Source organism: Struthio camelus, chromosome 18, assembly GCF_040807025.1.
Source record: "Struthio camelus isolate bStrCam1 chromosome 18, bStrCam1.hap1, whole genome shotgun sequence".
NCBI classification, from domain to species: Eukaryota; Metazoa; Chordata; class Aves; order Struthioniformes; family Struthionidae; genus Struthio; species Struthio camelus.
The window spans coordinates 13,660,938-13,679,136 of record NC_090959.1 but is presented as its reverse complement, the minus strand read 5'-3'; the positions used below and the strand labels follow the sequence as shown (position 1 = coordinate 13,679,136).

Below are 18,199 nucleotides of genomic sequence, written 5' to 3'. Positions count from 1 at the left end.
TATGAGCTTCTTATTGAGCCAAAGAACACAATCCATTAGGGGGTCAGCATCATTCAAATACATGTGGACAAACAGTGTCAGAGATATGAAAGACAATAACATGGAGCAGTTGCTTCACGATTGAGACATTCAAAAGACTCTACCAGATGGAAAACTTCTAGTTGTTTAGTCCAAATCCTGCTATTGCAGAATTACTAATATAGTACTGTCCCAAAATCCACATTATCTGAAATATAAACAAAGCAATAGGAAACACTCATCTGGCCCTTGACCCTTCTTTCATATATTTTAATGACACCAGAGGAGGATCCTAATCAACACACTAGACTAAAGTCATTTCTATCTACAATATAGACATTTTCTACCTATTTTCCCCTAACAGTAGTTGCAAAGATTTCTACTAATATGAGCCACAGTGGAAGTTGCAAAGTAGACCAGTCTTCTATGGCCACCACAATTTTTATTCCTCTACCAGTTACAGAGAAGAGGCTGTTACAGCGCCACAGCTACAGTGGCTATTTATGGAATTAAGCCACTCAAAATAAATAAATAATCCAGTAGAATAAATATTTGAGAAGCATAATAGATTCCCTGTTTTTAATGAGTTTTAACTAGTTAAATCTGTGAACTTTTCTTTTTTTGAGATAGTAAATAAATACGTTTTCTTCATCAAAATCAGTTTCACAAGTCTATTATCTATGCAAAAGCTTACCATTTTACATGGCTGTACCAAAAGTAAGATTTCCAAAGATTTAGGCAAAGATGATTAAAGTGTTTCATAAAAGCATACCCTAAATTAATGCAGTCTAGGAAGCCTCAAGGGACACTATCATTTATATGCATTTGTGTTTTTAGCACAATCCAAAATTCACAGGACAAAATCATCTTCCATTTTACTTTTTGCAGTTTCTAAAGTCTGAATGAATTCACAACAGCGCTTATAATACTGCCACTTTCAAATACAACTAGAAAGTACTTCTGTTAAAAACCAACAAACAAAACCCCAAGCCCCACACATCAACAAGTGGTAGCAGCTTATTTTTGCCTGCCCATGTGCGTTTTAGTGGAGACATTTTGTACAAGCCAATAGGATCCAGCAATCCACAAAAAGTGATAAAAGCCATGGATTCTTGGGAGATAGCCTAGCGGTTTTATTCTCTTGGACTCATGTGATTTCCCACTGCACTTTGTAAACAATCAGTCTCAAGACAGGCTGAGAAGAACCCAGCAACGTCCAAGAGGCTACAGGCCCCAGAGCTCAGGGCACGCAGGGACGCAGCACACACAGGGATGATCACAGGGCTGGGCAGAGGCGCTGTCGGCAGCTTCAGGCAGCTCTGCTGTAACACCGGAGCGGGCACCGGCTACTGCCAAAACTCCTTGATTGCAGTGGCTTTTTTGGGCTTTCGCAGCCTGATGGCACGGATGGTATTCCCTCTAACTTTCCATGTAGAGATCCTTTTACAAAGCATTGCATGAGGGTTTGTGATTTAGCTTTCAAGAATTATTTACACTGAACTGTAACATTCTGGACATCTGAAATTATTTAGAAAACCTAGGAATCCTGTATTTTCCAGAGATAATCAGCTTCAATCACTTCCAGCTCAAGCTACACAATGGGATTAGTGTGTATTAAAAAGTGCACTTCCTTTTACAGTATTTGGATAGAAAATATGTAGCCAGTTACCTTCCTGGAGTTAAGATCCCATTGACATTTCAATGCCACCGACACAGACACCAAAATCCATCTCTGTCCCACGTCTGACAATGGGAAATTACACTGTGCTACAGAACATAGAATATTTTTTAAAAGTCTTTTTTATATGCCACTGCTGCTTTCCTTTAATTTTAGAGAATACATATATAGACACACTAACATCTATGGAAATATTGGTGTCAGTTTATACTATTTAAAAAAATGAGCGATTGACCAACTAGGTTGGAAGTGTTTTATTACTTCTTTGAATTCATTAGGCATGATAAAATGTCAAAAGCACCAGTCAAGACAGAAATAAATAACACAATCTCATGTTAGAGAGAAAGTTGCAAACACACTATATTAAATTATAGCAATATGCTGCTTCACACCAAATGATGTGGACAGCACACTAGGGAGACAGTAGTTTTACTCACGATCACTGAGGAGATCTATACCAAAACAGGGGAGCTGCACACCCAACTAAAAGTATCATTCTTTCTTTTTACCAATTTCCCCTGTGAATTCTGTCAAGGGTTTGAACGGGCAGTTTCAAACCCCCTTTGTCCAGAGGTAACAAGAGCGGTACAAAGCTTTTCTCAATAAGCCACACAGAAAGCCAAGGCTTTCATATCTCTGTAGTCTTGTTCATCAGGCCTGTTCCTGCACTAAGCTTAGACCCATATCTTAGGTCCTCCTTAGTCCATACACAGTAAAGACACAAGCTCAGGGCAGGTAGAGGACTCCTGTTTCCCATATGCAACATTAAAGGACTCCTGTTTCCCACATGCAACATTAGAATAATTAATATTATGAAATTGTACTTCAGGGGCCTTGAGCAGATCATCTCTGCAAGTTTATGGGGAGCACTGTATCAGTCAGAAAAGGAGAAAAGTTACAGTCCCTAAAGCAAAAATAATCCACAAAGAAAAGCCATATTAAAAATATTAAGGCAAGGCCTCTAAAAATTGCACATCACTTCAGGCCTGAATTAAATCATGAATAATCTATTACTAAAATGTTTCCCTATTTTCTTTCATGGCCCACAGCAAAATTTTCAGCTGCAAAAAATAGTAGAAAAATAGAAAAAACAAAAATTCTGCACTAAAGGCCTAATACTTGTCTGTTGCATGACATCTGTCATGGTGAGAAGACAACCGTTAACATGTCCTCTTCCAGGTAGGCATTTGAGAAAATAATCTTCTATCAGGGAGAACGGATGCAATACATACTGTAGGGAAGTCACATTTTCATAGAATAATTTACCAACATGTATGGACAGATGTTCTGTAAAATAAACATCTTATGCAGCAACAACAGAATGAAGTATCCCAGATCCACTATAGCAGGCCAGATGATGTAGAAGGCCAAAAGGCCAATCTCTGTATTTTTTGGCTTTAATTTCATCTCTGTTTCAATGTAATGGCTGCACTTTAAACTATATAAAAGAACCTGTTTATGCAAACCTATATGCGATCTTTCTGAAGAGGAAAAACATTCCCATGATTACTTAAGCTTAGAACATTTTTTAATTAACTAAATGTGTTAAATTATGTCAGTGATTAAATCTTGTTATTTACAAGGTTAAGTACTACTCTGATTCTTAGCAATGGTGCAATAACTAAAGTAAGATCACAGGGTTGGATTAGGTTCTGATTGTTAAAAGCTTTCCTTTTCAGCAGAACTATCCAGTTCTTTGCGGGGGGCAGGGGGGTGTTGAGTCTGGAGGAAAGGAAATGAAGTCAAACATTTTTGTGCCTCTTTTAACGCATCTTACATCTAGATCTGTTTTTGTTATTGAGCCCCATGACTCAGTGACATGGTTTAAATTTGAAGCCCATAACAACTGTGACATAAGACAGAAAACATTTTTGTTTGCAGTAACACACTACTTACTGTACTCAAACTTTTTTTTTTTTTTTAAATGTACTGTGTTTCCAAATACCTCTGGATAAAGAGGCAGATTATTTGTTTCAGAGCATCATCGAATTTCCTGACATTTTCCACATAATCTTTACAAACACCTCGCAGATGACCAAATTTGTACTTGGAAGAATTCTTCTGAAACATTGCACAGACTTTGTACCACAAGGGTTTATACATTCAAAGGCGGCTTTCTGGAGTGCAGGTCCATCCGTTCACATTGGGAAAAACGTTCACAAACTCCAAAAATTAAGAAAATTAATTGAAACCTAGTGTGACTTTACGCCAATGAGAACAACAATAAGAACAATTACTACAACAAACAAAATTAAAATAACAAGCATCTTCCGATTCTTCTTTTGATATTGCTCTGCCTATAGAAACAGAAAAGAGACAATTAACACTTAGATTTCTGCAAAACTCTGAAGCATGGATTCTTGCTTAGTATAATCAAGTACTTGTATTTTAGTATTTTTCTTTGGTAACTTGACATTTCATACAATGTATATTGCAAGCAACTCCCACAAAATAACTCCAGTCTCACTACCGACTTCAGTGAAGTTAAGCGTACACTGAAGTCACATTTATCCATATTAAATAGGAGAGGCTCTTCACAGACGAATGCACCTCATGTTTGTTAAGCAACCTTGCTGTGACTTCTTTTCAGCAGTCCTTGAGAAGGCCCTATGCCCCCATAAGACACTGCACATAATATTAGTTATACAGAGGTGATGCTTCATTTGTAAGAATACTTAGATATGAAGACTGTGGAAACAAAAATCAGACAGCTGGGTATGTGAAAGTCTGAACAGTAAGAGCTGGTGAAACGCTTTAACTCGTTTTGCTGGTATAAGATTCCTGTATTATATTCAAAGGACATTAAAATTCACAACAAAACTTCATTGTTTTAATAGGGATTTTTGTTGTACCTGATTCAGCTGTGCATTTTCATTTAAATTCAATTAGAACTGAAAGTTTTCATTTTGATTTGGTTCTCAGTTTTCTGCTTCATTCCTTCTTTCTTCTAACCACATTTTCTCATCCCTTTCCTCTTTTTCCCAGGGGAATTAAAAGGAGGCAACGTGGAGAAAACTCTCCAAAAGCCAAATGAAAGTCTGCTAATAGAAGCTAAACAAAACAAAACTTGCATTTAATTCGTTTTAAATTAATAAACCTTGAAAATTTAAAGGGAAAAAGAAATTAATTCTGCTCCTTTATAGTCCCTGGAAAATAATTATTTGTTATCAGATCTACTAAAGAGGAGTTTTGACCTGCAACTATCTCATGCGCAACCACTGTGACTATTTAGTTAATCAGGCTTAAAGTATCACAAAGCAGTAACTTTGATTCCAATTTTCATGTGAAGGATGAACTGGTAACTAGTCATTCGTATCACAAGATTTCTGGAGTGAACGAATGCAATTTCTGTGAAAGTGCCTTCTAGGTAGTTTGTGACAATTATGTCAATTAAAACAGAAAAGAAATTGACATTACACACATTAAATTAGAATAAAGTTACCAGCACTTTTAAAAACAGCAGGGTATCTGGGTTTTACATTACCATTCAGAGGTGTGTGTACATCTTATATGATAGATGAGAAACTTTCTATGCTGTACTGCAAACATCCGATCTAAACTGCATATTGCATCAAAAATCCATGCTCTTATCATCAAGCAGAGAAGTGGTTTGCTGACAATTCATTAACTAGACTAGAAGTAGTCTTCATTACAATTGATTCATTTATTTGCAGTTCAGTTTGTGCAAATTGCTTGCAATTACTTTAAGACTTGCTTCCCAGTGGCTAATGCCTTATTTTAACAAACCCAATTTACCTCTATGCACAACAAAAATAAACCTGTAAGGAAATTTATTTTGCTCTTCTCAAATGGCACTTTTTTGCTGACAACATATTAGAAGTCTGCCATAACACGAGGAAGCTGAGTGAGCATTAATAAGACGTCCACATTCCGAAAACTAAAAATGTTCTACTCCTATAGAGGTTTCTGCATAAATCTCTCATTCTATTTTATTTCCAGTAATGAAAGGACTGAACTGAGCTGACAAGTCAGAACTTTTCTTAAATCAAAACAAGGCCAAGAAAACAAAACATCTGCAAAATCTGTGTTCTGCTGCCAATTTAAAGCTGTCAGATGTTCACAGTAAAAGCTTCACATTAAACGCATAAGGTTTGATCTAACTTCTAACAAATGTCATACTGTAAGAGCGAGCATTTAAAGTTATCCTTTCTACTCACTGAGATAACATTTGCAAACTAGGCTATATTAACTGACTGACTGAAATCTGTAGTGAGGTATCCAATAACCAGTCCTATTTCAGGAGTGCTCAGCCCTCAAACCAAACAGTGAAGACCGAAAGAAGTGCAGATAGGTCCCAACAGGTCTGCAACATAAGGACCAGAGCACACTGCCTGGATGCCCAAAAAATGATTCAGGAACTTAACACTAGGCATCAAGCATGTTGTTACCACAAATTACCTGGAAAGATTCTACTCTAGTACAGTTGGACATTTTCTACTGTACAACAATGATATCCAACAAGGAAGATGTTCAAATGAAAAATGGCTGGTAAGAACTTAACAGCTATTACATTATAAAAGATTATTAGGTATGCAAGGCATCTGAAGTACACTGTCAGCTTACCTTATGTAACTGTTTTAGGCCCTCTTCAGTTTTGATACATGACTGTTCAACATTGTAGTCAATTCTATCTAGAACTGTTCCCTAAACAAAACAGGGAGAATGAACACCAGCTTGAACCCAAATACACTCCATCAAGCAGTTATCACTAGAATCAGCAGGGTAATAATCAAGGTTTACAGCAAACAGCTAATGAACTGTGTAAGCTGTGAACTTTTACAGAAGAACTGGTTAGGACTTTTCTTTGAGACATCCTTGTTCAGTGCCTAACTGGTGGCCCTGTCATCATCTCATATCACATCCTTCAATAACCTCTTACTCTGAAATCAGGGGTTCTTGGCTGACATGTTCAACCCAAACAGACTCTTTGGGAGAAATAACCAACCAAGTTTTAGCATTCTATGTTTTGCTAGTCTAATCCTCATGAACAACTAATTATTCTTCCTGGTTTTTTTTTTTTTTTGGTTAATTTATCTTTTGACAGATATTGAACATAAGAAACCTTAGAATGAGCAAATGAAGTTTGGAAAACTGATAAATACACGAAAACAGGACATTAAAACAAGAAGCGTCTGGAAGCCTTGATGCTACATAAAATCTCCTATTTCTTACTAAAACTGTGATGTCAATATACCTGCTCTACTATCATTGCTCCCAGGTCCCTAAATATTTCATTCAGATCAGAGATTGACTGTACAATTTGACGGATTTCTCGCTCCCGCTCTTCCACCATTAATGCATTTTGCTCCACCAATGCTAGCTGGTCGTCTGTAAAACCCTGTTGAAATAAAAGATTTAAATGTTGAAATAACATTAACACCATGTTAACGTTATAAATAATTATAGTAATTGTAAGACTTCATAACACAACAGTGGTTTTGGAACTTCCATAGTAGACGATCATCTAATAAAAATCTTACCATTTTTTAAAAACAGAGTTTCAGGGTTGCTAAGATGATAAGATGATTTGGATAGCTATTTATAGTTTTAGTAGAGTAAATTTAAATCTTACATCCCACTTAAACACACAAAGAACTTTTAAAATACGATCTGTCCTAAAATAATGTTTTTATTGATGTACAAAACCAATACATGTAAGGGGCTTGTAGTTATGGAACGTCTACAGATTGATCAGCATTACAGACAGTGTCATAATGTCAATGGTCATTAAAATGGGTAAAGACAAAACAGCAATTCTGATTTTTTTTTTTTAAACCATAGAGATTTTACTATTTTCTCTCTCAAGGCCATTTACAACGAATACCATCCTTTTTTTCCAGCATTCAAACAAAACACCTCTTACATACTAGTTATGGAAAAAGCAAAGACTGCTTGTTACCTAAGTTTTCAATTAAGCGTCAAGCATTATACCTAAGAATGCTCTGCTGCGCTATTACATGGGACACGCTCAAACAAATTCCAATATTGCTTAGATATACAGTATCCCCAAACTGCAAGTACTCCAAGTAACTCTGCCAAAAAAGTAAAACAAAGACATACGTCTGGTATTGTGATACAACAATGCCAACTTAACTGCCCAGAAGCAAATCATTACATTGCTATTTATATCAATTTTTCATCTTGAAAATCTTGAGTTATGGTTTCCTTCGCTTGAAAAAGGGACATCTTTCACCCAAGCTCAGCATCATGCACGCACAGCTTTCTAATAATGACTCCTGCATATGCCCAGGGAGGTGGCGGGACCCAGGATAACACTGTTTTTTCAGACCTCCTAATCCCTTTCAGTTATGTAAGACAAACTCAGTAGTCAAACTGAGTTCCCTCACACTGCAACACTGAAGCTGACGGCACAGTCCTCTTAACATCTCAACAGCAATACAATACTAATCTGGCAAATGGATCGCTCAAAGCTGCAAAAATGTTTCCATGTAGTTTGGTGCTTAGTGCACATCAGGTTTTCATCCTTTTTGATATTTTCATATTAATATTAAAGGTATGCTAAAAAAATTCTCTGCATTGAATTCAGGTAATAATATCTTTACTTACCCTGTCGTAAAGTGTATTGTCCTCCCCATCATCCATAAGCGGGACTGAGGTGTCAAAGAAGTGCTTGGATCTTTCTTCTCTGTTCTTCATGCCTGTAAAAAACAAACTGCATTTCAGCATAATGTTTAGGCACACTAAATAAAAACTCACTCAGATTTCCTATCGACTTTTCAAAAGTGTGTGTAGGTAGAAGAATATTTTCCAATAGCTTTTGGAGGAACAAGATATACATTGGGGAGTAAGAGCAAGATCTGAAGCACAAGATAGGAAATCTGGCTAATAAGCGACATAACCAGCAGGCTCTGATTTTTAACTGCCATATAGGTTTGCTTTTTAACAAAAGCATAATGAATTCCACCAGACTTACAGACTTACCCTGATTAAACCAAAGATTTTAAGTCATCACGTTCCACGCAGTTAAAAAGTTAGATCCCTAGGTTAATAAGAGCCTTAATATATAATGACGCTCGGCTATTTTCTAACAAATACTCTCAGAAACATCCTTCTTCTGAATTGTGATCCTAAGTTCTAAGTTTACAGCATGCGAGGAAGAAATGTTAGACGAGCATTAAGTTTAACAATCAAACTTTTCACAAGATTAAAATAAGCTTGCTTTACTATGCTAAAAATAGAGTTGCATGCAATTTTGGATTTTAAATAGAGAATATTCCATTTTCAATCTGTTTATGGATACAGAATTTCAATTAACACAAACTACCTTTTAAAGTTTAATCTACCACAGACTACCAATCATCAGCAGGTATCATGTCTGAAACATGTCTGTTTCACCCGTGTAACAGAAGCAACTGCTTTGCAGACAACCATTTGAGGAGGAGTGAGACATTAAGAATTTGTATAGAAGAAATACATGTCCGATTTCACTGATATATTTAACCACGAAATTTCTGCCCTAAATATGAAATAGAAAGGCACAGTCAAGCAGGCTAAGCATGGGTTGTGAACCAGAAACTCCAAAATTCTCATATCCGTTCTTGGTGGTCTTATGAGTATCACTTATCCTTTCTGTGCTCCAGTTTTCTCAACCAAGAAAATAGGCACCCCTTAGTTACTGTTTTCCACAGGAAGTGCCCATGCATTACTGTATCTCTTATGCTTACGTTTGAGATAGTCAGACTGTGCATGCCTAAAGTTGGTGGATAGGTCCTGAAGGGACTGTGCTAAGGAAGATACTACGTTCCTGAGAACACGTTCTTCTTGTTCTGTACAATTGCGTGACCTGCTCTGCAAGACCTGGACTGCTCTCTGACACCTGTGAAATAACTGAGAAAACAATTCCATTAGTAAGAAGTACAGCAACACACGTTTTAAATATGACATGGCTAAAGTTCCAAATGGAAGACTAAGATTTTGACTTACAGATTTTTAGAACAAAATCCTTGTTGCACAGTTCTATGTTTAGAAGATTACACAGAATGCGCACAGAATGAAGACACAGAATATAATAAACAAACAAATTAAAGCTAACAGGGTAACACAACTAGTTTTGACCAAAGACATTTGTTTCACTATAAGCATTCCAATTGGAAGTCACAGAATACATTTTTGTATTTTTCTCAGATATCTGTTAATGTGATTTAATTAAACATCCTAATCCTATTTCAAGACAGGAAAGCAAGCAGGTAAATAAAGGAAGAGGGAGGTTAAGTGACTTGTTGAGAAGTGCACTGAGACAGTAGCAGTACCAAGCACAGAACCCAGGAGTCTGGCTCACTGTAAATACTAATTATAGAAGATAGACTTTATTCCAAGGAAACCACTGCCTCACATCAGGATACTCATTCTAGATACGTCATACTGTAGAGAAAGCAATCTGCACCTGTGTGATCTCTTGGGTGGTTATTTCTATTGCATGTTCTTCTTCACTGCTGTCATCCAGCGTTGGTCTGTTTAGATGTTTATCATGAAGACTAGCCAATTCTTTCATCTTCTGTTTAACCCTGGCGATATCATACTGAATCTAAAACACAAAACCCAACAATGGAGAAAGGGAAGTGACTAACGTTTCAGAGGAAAAGGTTCTGACAAGTGGTAGACAAATAACGCAAAACATTAAAAGAAATCTCTGCAAGATAAAAAAGCAGGCTCAAGTTCATTAAAAAACACAAAAAGCCGACCTCTCAGTCACTGAAAACTTCCATAGGCTTTGTGAGTTTGCTACTTTTTACACCTGGTATAAACTCTCCTCCAGCTGATCTCAGGGAAGACTGTGCTCTTTTCAAATATACAGTATTAAGCTGGAATAATAGTTTTGTTATATTATTATATAATTTATGTCATAGCAAGAAAGATTTAGCCAACTTCCAAAAATGTAAGTGAAAATTTAGGTCATCTCATCACCTTCATCTCTGTCAAACACGCTACAGACTAAGGTAAAGGCCATGCTTTCAAAGTGGTCACTAGAAATTGGTCACTGTAAGCATTAGGGATCTATTGAATTGAATCCCTCAAAAAGCTCAAACAAACAGCTAAGTGGAAGTACTAAATTTTTTATACCCTCTCTTCTAAGCTTTGGACTTTTGGACTTTATAGCTTGCCTTCTAAGCTAAAGACTTTGCTTTGCTGAGAGCTTTAGGACCTTCCTGCAGTCTCAAGTGTTTCAGTCCTATTGTAACAGTCCAAATGAAGTGTTAATTCTGGACTCCCCCTGATCACGGAAATCCAGCCTTCTGGAATTTCTGGCCCTAGATAATTTCCCTTTATTTCACTTGTGATATAGCCTTCAAAATAATAAAATACAGCCTGCCCGAAATCTTCCCTTAACAGGGGTGGCAGGTGATCCAGCACTACCAGAATGCAGAAGAAAGCTTGCTTTAGTATTTTCTCTAAGACTACTTTTATAATAAACTTTCAGAAGCATCAGTGTTGTCACAGTTACATTCCCAATAAATTCCTTTATGAAATCACACTCAGTGTTGGATTTAACACACAACTTACTTCATCTGCTCCATCAACCCATTTGGGAGGTAAGCGTTTTGTTACACCAATTGCTGCTTCTGGATCTAAACTTATTCCCGACACCAGTGCCATACGGTCATCAGCAAGCTGCAGAAGATAACAGAAATATCCTTAAAACCAGAAAATTAACTTCATTCAAAGTAGATATCCTTAAGCATTAGGAAACAGTGCAGGTGTACTCTCTCTTTCCGTAAAAATAACCTCAAAAATGCGTTTGCACATGAAGCAGTTGTAACCATGCTCCACATTTTCTGGTTAGTCCCCCATATACTAATTATCTATGTTCTCCCCCTTCCTAGAGGATCTGAAAGGTGAAACCTACTCTTGAAGTAGATTCTTAAAAGATTTTCAAGGGGCAAGTGTGGCGTTGCAGTAAGAATTCAAGTAATTCTTACACTGGAGTAAGAGGTGCATTTCATTTTAGGCAACGACCCACGGCCAGTGGATCCTTAATCTATCGTATAACATGGCTAATATTAGGCCAGGCTGATTTGGGGAAAACTCCAAATAAACCAAGATGTTTACTATTTCCTCATGAAATGAAAATGATATATTCTCATCAAGATGAGACTGTGTCAGATGCTCACCTATAGGCTGCAGGGCTGGCATTCTTTCAAAATGACAGGCAACTAAAATTGATATATTATTTATTTCGTGGAAATAAGAAAGTGCTAAACAAAAAATTACTGAGTCAATGAATGATTCACATTTTTCTGTCACAATGATATGAACTTGCTGCTTCAGCTTTACGGTCTGAAGCAAATAAACTCTTGCAGGAAAATAGGTGGAATAATTCTCCAGAAACTTCCGCACATTGTCAGAGGAAGTAAAACAAGACAATGTGCCAGCCAGGCTTACACACAGCTTTCTCCAGATCCAGAGCAGGGCTGGAGTTGAGGGGGGGGAGGAAATGTGGGGCAGTAGTCTGACCTGCAGAACTGCAGTAGGTCCCTTACCCTCCCCACTTGGGCATTATATATTTTCCAAGTGGAAAAACAGCTTCAAGCATTAGACACTGCCACTGCAGAAGTTCTGAAAGACTCCTAATTAACACCTTCTGGGCCTCCGAAGTCCCTGACATTAGAGCATTTGTTTGTCTCTGAACAGATACTCTGAGCAGAAAAAGCCCTATTTTGTAGGGAACCTCAACACTGGTGCCCACTGGGGAATCACTTCTAGTTTAATAACAAAATCAAAGAAAACATCCAAGAATAGAAAGGGGCTAAAATGGAAAGATCAAAATGATATACAAGTAAGCTGAGGCACTTAACTGAGGACCGAGAAGTATTTTATGCATTCTGGATGATTACACTTTATGAGCGTATTTAAATTATTATCAAAACTACCAAATGTGATTTTCTCTATGCAACTAACAGCTTACGAAAGTGCGTATTATCTTCATCTCTTCTCCTCCCCAGTAGCCTTTTTTGCTTTAGGAAATATTACTTTTCTCTGCTCAAATTGTAGGGAGCTCTGCAGCATCAGGCTCCTGCACTTAAGCAAAGCCCCATCAACTTCAGGAATAATGCACCAGAATGGAGTTCACTGATGTATCAGTGACTGGAATTCTACACACATCTCTGTGCAATGCATAATACAAGGCCCTGATCCTAAGTAAGGCCTCTGGGAACAGTGATAACACAAGTAGAGAACATCAGCAACCTAGAAAGAAAATAAAAAGGCATGCATTCTTAGCAGCAATGCACCCGACATGGATTTATAGGCACTTAATACACAAATCATTTCAGAAATAGCATACTGCATTAGTCCTCCTTAGAGGAGATGACACATTATTGCATCTCGCTTTGCAGACCTGTAATAATACAGAAAGAAACCCTTTATCACAATTAATAGTAGTCACATAATTTGAATAACTGAAGTGTGACAAATCAGGGTTTTATACTATTGAAGACTTAGGCACACCGATCTACAGCAGCACTGTAGCAGTTGCTGAAGGGTATGACACGGTTTTTGGAGACTGTATTTTTGGAAATAGAAACCTGATATGCAGAGTCTAAAAATTAAAAGGCTTTGAGAAAAACATGTAACTCATTATAGGTACTTTTTACAAAGTAACAAAATGCTTGCCATAAATGTGTCAGAATCTTATTTTTCTAATCATACTTTTGGGTGCAGGTTGAATAACTTCACTTCAAGATATGAAAGCTTACATATGACAAATAAGAAGGAAAATGAACATAATGCTTTTTTTGACTGGTTTGGCAGAGACTAAAAGCCTTGGTTTGACTTTGGATATGCTGGTACAGATTCACCTATCTGCTTTGATATCATTACTGGTAAAACGTGCTGCTCACCCTCAATGAGAATCGTTTCATTAGGGACAGCTTTGATATTACAGATCTCTAAAGAGATCAAAAGATTTTTCTCTGTAGGGTTTAGAAACACATATAGAGGCAGTGCTATAGAGCAGGTACAAAGAAACCCATTTCTAAAGTGGTGCAGTATAGGGCAAGGTTGTCCAGAGAAGATGCAGTATCTCCACTCTTGGACGTTTTCAGAACTTGGCAAGACAAAGTCATGGATGACGTGATATAGGCTGGTGACAGTCCTGTTCAGAGCAGGAGGCTGGACTAGATCTCAGAGGTCCCTTCCAACCAGCATGTCTATGATTCTTTGACCTAAAACTGAGTATGACACACATATAACTGGCCACGTGCAGGGCCAGGAAGCAACATTTAGCACTGGGCTAGGTACGCTTCCCAGTCACCTTTCTCCTCCGAAGGGAAGGCAGGGGGGAATGGATGGAACCAGGAGACAGTTGAACCGGGCTGTGCAACTTCAGAGATAAAATACCTTCATTTAAAATATTTACTATGGACAGAAAGCAGTGGTATCATCAGTGATACCATTTTAAAGATACCTAGTTATTTCACTGTTCATTCTCAGGGAAAACGCTTCATAAAACAAACAAACAACCCCCCAAAACTCACTTCCTATTTTCCTCAGGGATTTTAAAGTTTTCCCATGTCAGGTCTGGAAATCTTTGTGGTTCCCTCCCCCACACCTTTCCAAAACCAATCCCTCTTCCTCCCTTGGCAATTCTTTCCTGAAAGCCTGTTTTCCCTCGGACCTTTGTATTTCCTGATCAGTAAAGTTCGTAGAGTCAGATGCGGCATAGCACAAAAAATAGTTAAGAGCTTCATTGTTCTTTGTTCAAAATTACTATATCCCATGTGTGTACAATAAATCAAGCTAGTTTTATATATATATATATATATATATATATATATATATGGTAACACTGTAACATTATTTCACAAAATGCTTGTCTTCTCTATGCAGCCTTGGCCTTTAACTGTAAAAGGAGACACCTCATCTTACATAATGAAATCTCATAAACTAGCAGAATAAAAAAGGAAGATTTTAACTCAGTGATGTATGTTTGATGCACCATGACACAATAAAATGTGAAAAAAACAATACCTCATCCAGCTCCTGAGGTGATTTGTGGATCCCATCAATCCCATCCAGTTAGAGACAGCAAAAGATAAAAGGGAAAAAGAGAGACATAGGACAGATACAGGGTATGGTCAGTTGAGAAAATACTAGAATGTTGTTTTTAAACACGACAGTTTACCAAGAACAAAACAATCCGGCTTTTAAAACAAGACTAGCCAATAAAAAGTACAATATCATGATGTATTTAAGACAGCATTTTGCTTGATGCACAACCTTTTTTTTTTTAAATATTTCTGTTGCTTGGTAAACAGAAAAAATGTAAGAGATCAAGTTAAGAGGTTTTTTTTTTTTTTAAAGTAACTGCACAATAAAGTTTCTAGTTACTAAAATTTCAGGTGAAACAGTGCAGTGTAGTATTAGAATATATTGAAGTGTAACAGCAAGAGTAATTTGATTGCATTATTCAACATCAAATGCAGAGTTAGAAGCTTTTGATTACGATTGGAGGATCTGTATACAAACTTGGATAAAGCATTTTTGGTAAGCACCGCAGTTATCACAGGATAAAACAGAGACAGTAAAAGACAAAAAATAAAAGCAAACATACTATATGCTCAGTTATGGATAAACTTCAAATATGTTCCAGTTGCAGGTAACACTAACTGTACATGCATCTCAGAACCACAAAAGGCTAGCATCCCCAGTGTATCTGCAACTTCACTATTCATCCCTCTTTGTACTGTAGAGGGTTTATGTAGGGAATAGGAAGTTTTGCCGAAAAGTTAGTGAAGCTAACATGTTAGATCTAAAATGAGGACAAAATACTTGAGGTTTAACAAAGCAGCAGGCTTCATTTAATGATCTTTTTTATCCTATACCAAGGCTTTGAAATAAAACTCTACTGTTAAGAATGCTACTTCAATTACCCAAGATTAAGGAGTGGTTAACGATCAGCATGAGAATGCATATTCCAGGGCAGAATGCAATTTTTGACACAGAACTCTCATAATAAGGGAATTCTCCAGCAGAAGCCTAGAGAGCGAACTAAGGCAAGCCAAAGTACTAAGGACTAGGATTTGCAATACAGGCCTGCTAGTATGCTGCAGCCTCACTCTGGGGATACTACCCCAAAGAAAAGAAATTAGCTGCAACCGTTACAGTAATAGGCACCTTAGAAACACGAGAGGTGAACAGCTCCCACTAGGCCATCTTTACACTTATCGCTAAAACAGTATGTTTGCAGTAAACAGCAACTATGGAACTGAAAACTGTCCTCCAGGAGCAAAATTCAGCCATTAACTAACTTCATACACTGCACAAGAGGGTAACAATTTCCAGCCTCTGTCAACTTTGGCTGCATTTGAACCAGCATGCAAGAAAATAGCTTCAATTACTGTTGATAAATACTGTAAACAAACTTTTTATTCAAGTGCTAAGTGTTACTGCACTCTTTATCGAACAGAAGTGTAGTTTCATTGGTCAGTAATCTGAATGTGTTTTAGCTACTACTAACTTTCCAAGTGATATTAAAAGAGTTATCAATTCCAAGGATCTAAGAAAAATAACACTGTTCTTGGCAAAAAACACATTAAGAAGAAAATGCTACAATAAGAGGTATATAATACACATTTCTAGCTGTGACTTTTCCCATTCTGCAAATGGGATTTAATGCATAGCTTGTATAAGGGCAGGTTTAATAAAGTTAACAATTAACAAAGATTGTTCCATAGCAACTCATCAGTTGAAATAGAACTTGCAGCATGAAACACTGCTCTTCCTAACTAAAAAAAAAAAAAAAAAAAAAAAAAAGGGTTAATGCAAAGCCGCTGAGAAAGATGAGTGGGCCAGCAGACATTAACTGGAGGTTGTTGCAAATAAATGAAAAGTCTGAACAGAAAGCAGAGACGCACTGGTAGCGCTGTACTGATGTGTTTTGTTACAATTACAAGCCAGAAATATCAGCTGAGTTTGGCTGCCAAGGGGAATGATGCTTCATGATCAAAATCAAACCATTAACACCCTTCAAATCGCCCCACGTGAATCTACTTTTATAAAAGCCTCCTTGCGCGTATTTTCGGAAGAATTATTCTGAAAACTGTTTCAAAGCCACCTTCAATTCTCAAGTTTTCCATCACAGTCTGACCTGCTCAAAATTTAGAAGAAGCCATACGAACATCATCTGCCACCGAACAAACAGCTTTTTGAAGTCTCTGTAATGAGGAGTCATACTGGAATCTACTGAGTTCCCCCTCTCACAGCTGACTGCCAACATTACTTGTATTTGGAGGGGGGAGGATAGGAAGATGGGAATCAGAACAAACTAAGGAAAACTTCAAGCACCAGGAATAATCCACTCTACTGCCTTTAACAGTACCCACACCACAGTGAATAGAAGAGTTCTGCTCTACAAAATAACTTAATTTTCTTTTTTTCCCCTCTCTCCTTCGTTTAGGAGAGAGATAGAACAGCAACAGAAAACAGCCTAACGTCCAGCGCTAGGAAGAAGTTACAGCCTTAATAACTGTGTTATTTATGAGGGGAACGGAGACGAGCGTGGAGGCAGATCTCTTCTATTCGTTTTATGGGAAGTAGTGTGTGGGGGGGAAGGAATCGTTAGGGTGGGGGGGAGAAGGGGGGTAGGGGAGAAGGGGGGCAGGGGGCGGGGGGGAGAAGGGGGGGAGAGGGCGGGAGCAGAGGGGGGCTGGCGGGAGCCGGGGGAGGGGGAGCGGGGCAGAGGGGGCCGGCGGCCCCGAGCGGAGCTACGGTAGGACGAAGGGAGGAGACTCACCGCAGCAGCCATGCTACGTGAACCCAGAGGGCTGGAGGAGCCGTAACTACTCACTTGCTCGGCCAGCAGCTGCCGGCTCTGCACCGCGTTGTTCCGCAACAACAAGAACGCGTCCGTTAGACGCCGGGTGGCCATGGCCTCCCGCTCCTGCTGCTGCTGCCGCCGCCGCCGCCGGCCCCCGCGCCGGGCAGGGGCGGCGGCGACGCCCGCTGGCCGCTCACGGCGCCCCGGCCGCGGCCCCCCGCGCCGGCCACCGCCGGCCGCCGCCTCCAGCCATGGCCCCGCCGGATCTGGCGGCGGCGCGGCTCACTTCCGCGTCGTGCACCGCTCCGCGCCTTCCGCCGCGCCGCCCGGGCCCGCCGCCCGCGACGCCGACGTTCCGCCTCCCTCGGCGGCCCCGGCAGAGGCGGCGGCGGCGGCGGCAGCCCGCACGCCGGCCCCGCGGCGGCGAGGTCTCCGCGGGGCCGCCCGCACCCGGCTCCCTGCCTCTCCTGGCTTGGCCGGGGGCCTTAGTGCCTGAGGGCGGGCGCCCTTGGTGAAAAACAAGCCTGGGCCTGCAGGAAATGGCTGCCTGCCCTCAGGGTGGGCCGCGGCCGCGGGGCTCCCCGCCTGGGCGGCCCCCTCGGCGGCCCCGCGTCGCCCCGGCGGGAAACGTGGAAAAAAGGCCCCAGGCCCAGAGGCCGTAACGTGCCCACAACGCTTTCACGGTGATTTTAACTCCTCAGGCCGCC

General features: G+C 39.3%; 1 protein-coding gene across 5 annotated transcripts; it reads right to left on the bottom strand.

The window, feature by feature from the left end:
* Positions 1–1,935: 1,935 nt before the first annotated feature.
* On the bottom strand, positions 1,936–17,676 carry STX16 (syntaxin 16). Of its 5 annotated transcripts, XR_011135282.1 has the most exons (11): positions 17,469–17,660; positions 14,705–14,716; positions 13,020–13,073; positions 11,240–11,347; positions 10,122–10,262; positions 9,403–9,565; positions 8,285–8,376; positions 6,912–7,055; positions 6,281–6,361; positions 4,549–4,747; positions 1,936–3,993 (listed from the first exon to the last, which is right to left on the bottom strand). XR_011135282.1 is itself a non-coding variant. In XM_068912306.1 (10 exons), exons 1-10 carry the CDS (start codon positions 17,601–17,603, stop codon positions 3,889–3,891), a joined length of 1,035 nt encoding a protein of 344 aa, XP_068768407.1. In that variant the 5' UTR covers positions 17,604–17,657; the 3' UTR covers positions 1,936–3,888. The 5 variants fall into 5 exon arrangements, 4 of the variants coding, with proteins under 4 accessions (XP_068768407.1, XP_068768408.1, XP_068768410.1 ...); XM_068912306.1 differs by lacking the exon at positions 4,549–4,747 and having other exon boundaries at positions 17,469–17,657; XM_068912307.1 differs by lacking the exons at positions 4,549–4,747; positions 13,020–13,073 and having other exon boundaries at positions 17,469–17,655.
* Positions 17,677–18,199: the final 523 nt, after the last annotated feature.

What these genes read in the sequence shown, in the direction of transcription:
- STX16 (XM_068912306.1), bottom strand. Translation starts at nt 17,603, where the DNA reads ATGGCCACCCGGCGTCTAACGGACGCGTTCTTGTTGTTGCGGAACAAC. An exon ending in GAGCAATGATAGTAGAGCAG is followed by an intron (nt 6,362 to 6,911) that starts GTATATTGACAT and finishes TGTTTTGTTTAG; the next exon opens with GGAACAGTTCTAGATAGAAT. An exon ending in GCCTAAAACAGTTACATAAG is followed by an intron (nt 3,994 to 6,280) that starts GTAAGCTGACAG and finishes CTGTTTCTATAG; the next exon opens with GCAGAGCAATATCAAAAGAA.